The sequence below is a fragment of the Arachis ipaensis genome, chromosome B6 (assembly GCF_059453495.1).
Source record: "Arachis ipaensis isolate K30076 ecotype BB chromosome B6, ASM5945349v1, whole genome shotgun sequence".
Classification (NCBI taxonomy): domain Eukaryota; kingdom Viridiplantae; phylum Streptophyta; class Magnoliopsida; order Fabales; family Fabaceae; genus Arachis; species Arachis ipaensis.
In genome coordinates this window covers 14,689,786-14,699,891 of record NC_142441.1, presented here as the reverse complement: position 1 = coordinate 14,699,891, position 10,106 = coordinate 14,689,786, and the positions used below count along the sequence as shown (strand labels likewise).

Genomic DNA, 10,106 nt, shown 5'->3' with positions numbered 1-10,106 from the left:
GTGTCAGATCCAATGAGAAGGAAGGAGACCGTAGCAACGTAATAAAATAGTCTTACTCAAATACCAGTGAATCTAGACTACCGCCACTTCTTCTTCCTCAGTTCCTCTCTCGCCGTTTTCGTTTTGATCCATTCTGTCACACAACTCCTTCCCTACTCAACTTGTCCAAATATGCATTCCTTCGGTTACAGAGCCAACGCTCTGCTCACCTTCGCCATTACCATTCTTGCCCTTATGTGCGCTATGGCTTCCCTCTCCGACAACCTCAACTCCCCCTCTCCCTCTGCCCATGTCCAGGTCCCTCTCTCTTTCTCTCTCTCTCGCTGATCCGTAATTCAACGACTTCGCTTCATTTTGTTCTTCTTTCTTCTGTGCAGGTCTTGAACGTTAACTGGTTTCAGAAACAACCCAACGGAAACGACGAGGTTTAATTTCTTTTTCCGATCTAGGATTAGGGTTTAATTGCCCAACGGTTTTGCTGTTTTTCTTGTGGTCCGTGTGCTAGTCATTTGTCAATATCACTATTTTTATATATATTCAATTCTGATGTTTTCATCTCGTTGCTATAGTCTATGCTTAGCAACAATGATTCTCGTAGCTTTGGCACTTCATTCTGAAATTAAGATAACGGTGAATTGAGCCAAATTTGTGAACTGATAATAAAACTTGCCCAGAGTTGGGATACTGTAATAGTTTGCTATGCGACTGTGATTAGGTCTGATAAAATATGTAGTTCTTAGGAATATGAATATTGTCAATGCCTTATTTTCTAAAATGAAGGTTTATGCTGAATTAGGGATGATTTAATTCCTGGTTTTTAAAACTATAGCCTTGTCCAATATACATAAATTTGATGTAGAACACGCCTTGAAATCTCCAAATTCCTTGTGTATCTGAAACATTTCCTATGTCGTTGCTTAATCACTCTTTAGATATTCATATTTTTACATACAACATCAGAAAACGAAAATACATATATAATTCAAATTTGGAAATAATCAAGCACAAAGCCAGGAATAATTGGACTTGAAACCATCAGAATGGAGTCATGTAATCACTGTTAACCAACACAACCTAGTTCAACAAGGCCACAACGCTTAGATTTTTCTTTCTGTTGAAAGGGGGAAATGGTTCTTGTCCATAGAAGGCGACTATTTATCTGCCTATCATGTTAGACCTTTTCAAAAATTCTATCTTTTTACCATATACCAGCTCTGAATTTTTAGCTGCATATGATATTTTTATCTTAATATCATATTGTGTCATAAAGAACCTTGTGATGCCATTCTCTTTGATATTTATACATCATCTCTATCCGTTGTTTAATCCGAAGTGGAACACCTTTCTTTCCATGCAGGTCAGCATGACGATGAATATATCGGCAGATTTACAATCTCTTTTCACATGGAACACAAAACAGGTTTGTGAATAGAATTTGCGTTACCCATCCCCGTTGGTTCTTTAAAAGTATGGATGCCGAAGGTAGGAAGATAAGTGGGAGCAATGCAAAGTTAGTGCATCAAGATGCAATGGGCAAAATATGCATGATCTTCCTCTGTTCCTTCCTTAATAATGCATGTCTTAATAGTTAATAAGCCTTACCTAGTGTCATATCTTGTTTAAGTTTCCGAAATATATTTCTATTCTTGGCCCAAGCTTCGCTTCGCGCATGATAGCGGCATTCTTTTTTTGTTTTGGGGAAGGGCTACCCTTGGATTGTGAAAGTTTTGTATAGTTTTCAGCCTTATAGACACCAGAGCAGTAGTTTATTTAGGGGGTTAGCTCTGTTTATTTCCATGCTAGCATTGTAACTGCCTGATATAACATATAATATATTGGATTGGGATAATAATATTTGATCAATTATTCTAAGCAGTTAGGCTATAACTTCAGGCTTCCCTGGCACTTATTTTGCTTCTCTGTTTATGCTTGCAGGTTTTTGTCTTTTTAGCCGCCGAGTATGAAACTCCAAAGAATTCTTTGAATCAGGTAAGACTTGAAATATAAATCACTTATAAGTTTTGCCGCCTTCTTTTGAGGAGAGAGTAAAGAATCCAGATTAGTATTCATCTCGCTAAGATAACTCTGCCATCGCCTATCAATATGCTGCTTCTCTGCCATAGCATGTTATAGCAATTGTTTTTCTAACATTCTTGAGCTGCAATTTGCAGATATCCCTATGGGATGGTATCATTCCCTCAAAAGAGCACGCAAAGTTTTGGATTCATACTTCAAACAAGTACCGCTTCATCGACCAGGTATACAATGTGATCACTAGTATGAATCGCTTTAGATTTCATCAGGTCCTGCTATTTTAACATTTTTCGTTTGTGTTCAGGGAAGGAATTTGCGTGGTAAAGAATTTAACTTGACTATGCACTGGCATGTTATGCCAAAGACGGGCAAAATGTTTGCAGACAAAATAGTCATGCCGGGTTACCGTTTGCCAGAGGAATATAGATGATTCTTTCATGTCTTATTAATGATGTATTACTGTAACTTTAGCCTTTTCTATAATGGATATAGAGGGTTACCTCAAAGAGCTAGAATCAGGAAACTAGTGATTTGAGAAAGTGGAAATGAATTTTTCTTGTGGTATTTAATTGCCTCCTCTTGTTAACAATAAAATGAATCCAGTACAAGGGTGAAGGGTGCACTCAATAACACCCTGAATTTCAATTGTTCGCTAGACTGGTTATTAGATCATAATTTGAAAACAGTCGTAATTACTAATTAGAAGAGAGTAAAAACGTGATTAAGGTATGGTAATGAGGAGTCATGAGAGAATCAACAAAATTAAGAACAAAAAAAGAATAAAGGTAGCATTTAACAGATGAGAAAGCAAAAAACGCGGTAGTGTATAGTAGTAGTGTGAGGTGTTAGGTGCAGTTGAGTGGAGAGAAGAATAATAATAGCGAGGAATGGCATTGGCCCTGGGATGGCCTTCTCTGCAATTGCATCTTCATTCACACTGCTTCTTCTCATTCTCATATTACTATTCTTCTTCGTAAATTTACCATCTTCTCCTTCTCTCTTCTCCACCTCCACCGCCACCGTCACCACACGCAGGTCTCTTCTAACCACCACGTGTTCCGCTGACGAGGGATCCAATGGCGGGATCCTCAACTACCTCTACATCCACAACTGCCTATTCCGCCGCAACGCCCTCCTCTCCATCCCCGCCCTCTCGATGCTCCTCCTCCTCCAATTCTACATCCTCATCAAGACCGCGCAGCACCACTTCTCCGTCGTCACCACCAAGCTTGCCTCTCACCTCAACCTCTCCCCCTCCATGGCCGCCGTCACCCTCCTAGCACTCGGCAACGGCTCCCCCGACGTTTTCTCCTCCCTCGCCGCCCTTCGCTCCGGGCAGTACCGCACCGGATTCGGCGCCATCCTCTCTGCCGGTACCTTCGTCTCCGCCCTCGTTGTCGGATTCGTCGCCATCTACGCCGCTCCGTTCTCCCTCGATCCCGCGCCCTTCGTCAGAGACGTGCTCTTCTACTTGACGGCAGCGATGTTCCTCTTCTACGTGTATCTTAGCGCCGAGATCTTCCTGTGGCAGGCGATTGGATTCGTAGGGTTTTATGCATTCTTCGTTGGTCTCGTGTTCTATATGGACTTGGGACTAGTTGATGGCAGAGGCAAGAGTGGGAATTCTTCCACAGATCTTGAGGAGCAGAAGGAATTAGTTGCGGTGCACGTTGACTCCGACGCCAAGGTTTCGGGATCTATGAACGACGAGAAGCGCAGTTCTGGATTCCCGGGAGCTTATGGATTGGTATGTTTGAATTTCAATTAAACTGATAATTTTTCTGATTTAGAGTTTGATATAAAGGGATTTTGTTTTTTATGGCAATTGGATCTGGTAACTTGGCTTTCTTGGTTTGTTACTTTGTTGGCTAGAACCTGAATGAAAGAAATAGTAGTAGGAATAAGGAACCTGATCTATGTTCTTACAAACTCATTTGAATTTAGGCGTTGGATTCGTTTGATTCTTTTTTGCAGTGTACATGGTACTGTGCACGTTTTCTGATTAAACTCATTGCATTGATGTAACCATGATCATTTTGATTGGATAATTAAGGCAATGGTTCTTATCTTTAACATAAACTAGGCAATGCTGTTCATTGCAGGGATAGAATTCTAGTTTATTTGATAACATTATTCTATTGGAGGTTGTCCTGACTTATCCCTTGCTCTCTTCATTCAGATTTCTAAAGCATGGGAGATTCCTGTTGCAACTCTCTTAAAACTGTCGATCCCCGAGCCAGCGCCGTCCCAATGGAGCAGACTTTACTCGTCGGCCAACATCGCCCTTTGTCCGATAGCCCTCTTGTATGCCTGCAAATCATTTGTGCCATTTGATCATCCCATAGCTTTCCTCCTCCCCAACACTGACTTGCCCCTCTGGTCAGTGGTGCTCACCACAAGCTTCTGCCTTGCATGCCTTCATTTAGTAATGGAAAAAGAACCTCCCAAAACCGAGCAAATACCTGTGGTTGTCATGGCATTTGTTATGAGCGTGTTTTGGATATCTACCACAGCTGGAGAACTGGTGAACTGCCTTGAAACTTTAGGTCTAGTTCTCAAACTACCACCAGCAATCCTCGGTCTCACGGTGCTGGCATGGGGAAATTCAGTGGGGGATCTCGTTGCCGATGTTGCGGTAGCTAAAGCCGGTCATCCGGCTATGGCAATGGCTGGATGCTTTGCTGGACCAATGTTTAACATGCTTGTAGGTCTTGGAACAGCTCTGGTGATTCAGACGGCAAATATTCACCCTAAAGCCTATGTGCTTAATTTCCACGTAGGTATCGTGATTGCATTTGTGTTCCTGCTTTTAAGCCTTATGGGGTCTCTCTTAGTGATCACTTGGTGCAGATTCCGAGTGCCTAGGTTTTGGGGGTTTTGTCTCGTCGGCCTCTATGTTGTTTTTGTAGCAGTGAGTTTGATGGTGGCCATGTTTTCAGGGTGATTGTTACCGTTAGCGTCGATTTATATTCATAAGCAAATCCAAACCTAACCACAAGAGGATGAAATCAAGTCGGGTAGTAAATTGACTGTATTTCTGGATTTGGTTTGGTAAAATTTGTATTCTCCAAAGATAACTTATAAAACCTGATTTTTTAAAAGTCATAATATTTATGTTTGTAAATTAAATTAAAAATAATTTTTAATAAATACAAATAACAAGTATATTTGATAAAATATTTTTTAAAATTTAAAAATATTATAATAGACTAATACAAGAATTAAATTTAAATATTAATTAATTTTTAAAGTTATATTAGATTTTTTTAATTTTGATCATCACGAATTATTTTTAAAAAGCCCCATTTTATTGTTTGGTAAAATTTTTACTTTTTAAAATAATTTATAAAAATTAGTTTTAAAATATAGTTTTTTTAAAAGGTGTAGTATCTATATTTGGTAAATTAAATTAAAAATGACTTTTAATAAGTATAAACAATAAGTATGTTTCGTAAAATAATTTTTAAAATTTAAGGATGATTTTAAAAACTGCAAATACATCAACTTTTTAATATATCAAACACAAAATAAGATGTTTGTCTTTTTCCAAACCAAGCCTAAATCTAAGCGCTTTAAAAAATATTTCTATCTTTTAAAAAAGATAAGTATTTGATGTTTTTTATTTATTAAAGGCAAAATAAAGAGTTTGTGCTCTTAAAAAATACATGCCCCATTTTAAAAAATTTTACCAAATTAAATCATAAAATGATAGATAAACCATATTAGTTGTTTTTGTTATTTATTTATTTATTTACTTTTGTGTTTTATTGACTGATTTAGTGTATTTATTGGTGTATACATGGCACATATTTGTGAAAGAGATATTTTTTAACAACTTTGGCATCTAAGTTCATCCAAGTTATGGCGTTTTTTCCTTCTTCTTCTTCTTCTTCTTCTCACGCTCGTTTACGCACGAAGCGTCTTCTTCTTCTTTGTCTTCTTCTTCGCGTTCCTCCTTCTCCTTCTTTTTCGCGTTTTTTCTTTTTCACGTATTTTTTCTTTATCGTCATTCTTTTGTTGTTTTTGCTGCTGTATTTTTTTATCTTTTCTTCCTTTTCTCCCTGGTGAAGAAGCAGTAGAAAGTGAGGAGGAAGAGTTTTGAATTGTGCAGAACAGAAATTAACCGAACATGTTATTATGGTAAAACAATTGTATAGTACTAAATGAATGGAATATCATCCATTATATAAAATTCAAATTCGAGCAACTTTCTGCATAATGAACCGAACACGTACTCATAGTGAAACAATTGTATAGTACTGAGTGAACGAAACATAATCCATTATATAAAATCAAATTTGAGCAGCTTTCTGCATAATGAACCGTCAAACAGCTTTCTGCATAATGAACCAAACACTACTCATGGTGAAACAATTGTATATTACTGAATGAATGGAACATAATTTAAACAGCTTTCTGCATAATGAACCGAATACGTACTCATGGTGAAACAATTGTATAATACTGAATAAACGAAACATAATCCATTATATAAAAATCAAATTCGAAACACTTCTGTCTGCAATTTAGAGATTATCAATTAAATTTAATTCAGATTCAGAACATTTGCGTCCATTCAATTCAATTCAATTTAGCAATTGTATTCCATTCAATTCGATTGAAAAAATAATTCATTAGCAAAATGTTGGTGTTGTTAGTGATGACGATAACGAAAGAAGAGAAGAATCTGCGTGCGCGAAGGAGGATGAGGAGGAGGAGGAGGAGGTATACGTGAATTTGAAAGAAGAAGATGACGTATGTGTGTATTTGAAAGCACGGGGGAGGAGAAGAAGATAAAGCGCGTGTAATGACGCTCTTTTAATGAGAGTGGTTTTTGTTGGTGTTGGACCTAGGGGTGGCAAGCGGGGAAGCCCGCCCCGTCCCGCCCCGCCCCGCCAGAAGCCCGCCCCGCCCCGCCCCGCCTAGTGAGGCGGTCCCAAAATTCCAGCCCGCCCCGCCTAACGGCGGGCTGGCGGGCCGGCGGACTAAGCCCGCCAAATATCCTCTTTTTTTTTTTTTACTTTTAACTATTAAATAATATATATAAAGATATAAAAAAATCTCTTCTATTTTTTACTTTTAACTATTATAATTTTTAAAGGCATAAAAAATCTTATTTTTTATATGTATAAACAATAAAATCTTTGTAATTATAAATATCTAATAAACATAATTATAAACCAAGTTTTCATCCAAAACATAAGTATAAATATTCTCTCCAAAGCAAAATAAACATAATTTAAAACATAATTATAAATATTGTCTCCAAAGTAACATAAACATAATCCAAACCACTCCATTTTTATCTTCATACTCTTGTAAGTTAGGTTGGGGGAAGTTAGGTTTTGGCCAAAAAATTGTAAAAATACCCCCTCACTAAAAAAATACCAAGCCCGGCGGGGAAGCCCGCCCCCGCCCCGCCAAAGCCTGCGGTTTAAGCGGTGCGGATTAGGCGGGTTTTTGCTATTTGGCGGTCCCAATTTTTCAGCCCGGCCCGCCTTTTTTGGCGGGTTACGCGGGACAGCCCAGAGGGTTTAGGCCCGTTTGCCACCCCTAGTTGGACCTACTTGGATAAAACTTGAATGAAAAAATACTTGGATGTGTAGCATAGCCCTTTGTGAAAACAAAATCTTATTGCGCACGCATCCAAATTTCAAGAAGGATTTCAATCAATTTTAAATGAATATTCACACCTCGAATAGTAATCTTTCCCAGTTAAGCATACCCATTGCTAAGGCAGTTAAAATTAATATTTTAACTACAATGGGAGCTGGAGGCTTATTCTTAAACGGCTCAAAATTAATATTTTGATTATTATATTTTACTAGCAATTCAACTGGCGTACCTGTTCAGCTGCCTTTTTGTGTTTTTTCGAAATTAATTTTTAAATTTGATGGTAATCAGTGGCTAAGAGAAGGGGGTTCCCTTTTTACTGAGTGTTACTTTCTGCCCTTTGAAATGATTTCAGGAGATTTTTTTTCTTTTTGTCTCGTAACTAGTCAAGAGATATTTTTTTTGTCTCGTAACCAGTCAGGAGATATTTTTCAATTTTGTCTCCTATGCAACAGAATCAGAAATGGAGTAGAAGAGAGAGAGAGAATCACACCAAGAAGTATTCTGGTTCAGCTGCTAAGTGTAATGCAGCCTACGTCCAGTCTCCATCACAACAATGATGGAATTTCACTATAATCAAACAGAGTATAGACACCAATTCTCCCTAGGAACTATCCTTCCTATCCGGGAAGTCTAGAATATATTCCTAATCCTGAACTTGACTTGGTCACCTACCAAGCTTTCAACTGCTAAGTGCTAACCTAACTTGCAAGGGGATTCCCACAGAATTATGATACACAGCACATAGATGTACAAAGGACCTCTAAGATACCTATGGCTTTTTCTTTAATTTTGTACCCTCTGCCTTTTACCTCTCACTGGCTTTTTTCTTACAAACCTCACACTGTTTATTTTTTTCACCATGAGACTCAGACAGACAAACCTAAAGAAAATACAAAATGAAACACATTGAAGGAGAAGAACTTCTATTAGCTTGGGTAGCTATGAAAACTCTGTGCTTACTCTCCTTGTCTCAAGCCTTGGCTGTTCACCCTTATTATAGAAGGGGAAGCCTCCAAGGTTGAAACGGTTCAACCGAGCCAACTTCTTCTTCTTCAACACCAAAACTGATTCGGATAGAGAGAAGAGAGAGGGAACCGAAAGCTAAAACCAACATGCAATTACCTCTCTCTCATCCCTTTTCTTCAAGCTTCATCAATTTGAGCCTTCCATCTTGACTTGATCCCCAAGAAGGATTTCTGACCCTTGATGAACACTTGATCCTTGACAGCTCCTTCTGCTCCACTTCTGCTTCCTCCTCCACGTAGCTACAGTAGCTACCTTCTGTGATGGATGAACAAAAAGTAGAAACGAGCCATACCACAAGGATCTTCTTCTCTGACCGAAATGGATTGCTTCCATTTCTAGGTATGGAGATCTTGAGGCTTCCTCACCACATCTTACCTTTAGTGGTAAAGATCTCAGCCACGTCATACCAGAAATCTTCTTTTTGCAAGGGCCATCATCACCTTGGCCGCTTGCCTCTTTATATCTTCTGTTCTTCTTCCTCTGATAGCTTGCTTCTACAAGCTTCTTCCCTGTCAGTGAAGTGACACACGAAAACTAGAGAGAGAAGAGAGAGAAGAGTGAAAAGCTTTCATTGGAAGTAAAAAAGGAAATTAAAATGAGTTAATTATCCACTTCCCTTCCCCCATGCCTTGTAATGTGTGAAAATTAAATGCCATCAAATCAATTGCATTTTCTCTTTCCTGTTACCAATGCAATAAAGACAAGTTAATTAAATTTGAATTCCATTCAAAGAGGGGAGTGGGTATCCGTGGAAAGCATGCACTACTTCTTCCTTCTTTCCTTTTTAATTCGGACCAAGCTTTGTTGGTCTTACCACAAAGATTAAATTTGGGCTTACACAATAATTTTCTGGCCCAATTAACTTGTTAATCAATTAAACCTTTCAGCCACATATCATATATAATTTTGCACAAGGCTGAACATTAATATTATATTGGGCTTAATTTTCTTTTTGCCCAACAAAATTTGCACATTTCAACAAACTTGTTAAACAACCAATTGATAATTAAATTAATAATAACCAAAACTTAAATTAACAGTTTTATAAATAATATTTTTAACAATGTTTGATCATCATCATATTTTCAGTTTTCCAAACTTAACAAAATTTATATTTAATATAAGAGTAAATACCCTTTTCGACCCCTGTCCTTTTTGAAAATTGACAAGCAGCCTCCTAACGTTTAAAAAATGATAAATCGGTCCTTGTCTATTTCTTCCGTTAGACACATCGACTCTTCTGTGGCTCCCTCGCTTGAAACTGGACGGAAAACGCTGACCTGTAACGATGAGCAGGTGACTTGGCATGGACACATCAGCTGAATGTGTTAGGACAATACAGACCCTACCCAGTCATCAAAACGTCATCGTTTGAAGGAAGTGAGAGACGCGCGTTTTGGAGACCTTCTCCCCCTTCTCTCCTTTTTTCG

The 10,106-nt window shown here is 38.2% G+C and overlaps 2 protein-coding genes across 2 annotated transcripts; both read left to right on the top strand.

Annotated features, from left to right (window-relative positions):
- Window positions 1-2,628, top strand: LOC107645879 (signal peptidase complex subunit 3B). Its single transcript, XM_016350012.2, has 6 exons — window positions 1-297; window positions 378-425; window positions 1,358-1,420; window positions 1,936-1,989; window positions 2,172-2,258; window positions 2,339-2,628. Exons 1-6 carry the CDS (start codon window positions 172-174, stop codon window positions 2,462-2,464), a joined length of 504 nt encoding a protein of 167 aa, XP_016205498.1. The 5' UTR covers window positions 1-171; the 3' UTR covers window positions 2,465-2,628.
- A 163-nt stretch (window positions 2,629-2,791) lies between these two features.
- On the top strand, window positions 2,792-5,135 carry CAX11 (cation exchanger 11). Its single transcript, XM_016350011.3, has 2 exons — window positions 2,792-3,781; window positions 4,214-5,135. The coding sequence occupies exons 1-2, from the start codon at window positions 2,939-2,941 to the stop codon at window positions 4,976-4,978; spliced, it is 1,608 nt and encodes a 535-aa protein (XP_016205497.1). The 5' UTR covers window positions 2,792-2,938; the 3' UTR covers window positions 4,979-5,135.
- The last annotated feature ends 4,971 nt before the right edge of the window (window positions 5,136-10,106 follow it).

Coding starts and splice junctions, on each gene's coding strand:
- LOC107645879 (XM_016350012.2), top strand. CDS start 172: ATGCATTCCTTCGGTTACAGAGCCAACGCTCTGCTCACCTTCGCCATT. Junction 298..377: donor CTCCCTCTGCCCATGTCCAG/GTCCCTCTCTCT, acceptor TCTTCTGTGCAG/GTCTTGAACGTTAACTGGTT. Junction 1,990..2,171: donor CAAAGAATTCTTTGAATCAG/GTAAGACTTGAA, acceptor TGCAATTTGCAG/ATATCCCTATGGGATGGTAT.
- CAX11 (XM_016350011.3), top strand. CDS start 2,939: ATGGCCTTCTCTGCAATTGCATCTTCATTCACACTGCTTCTTCTCATT. Junction 3,782..4,213: donor TCCCGGGAGCTTATGGATTG/GTATGTTTGAAT, acceptor CTCTTCATTCAG/ATTTCTAAAGCATGGGAGAT.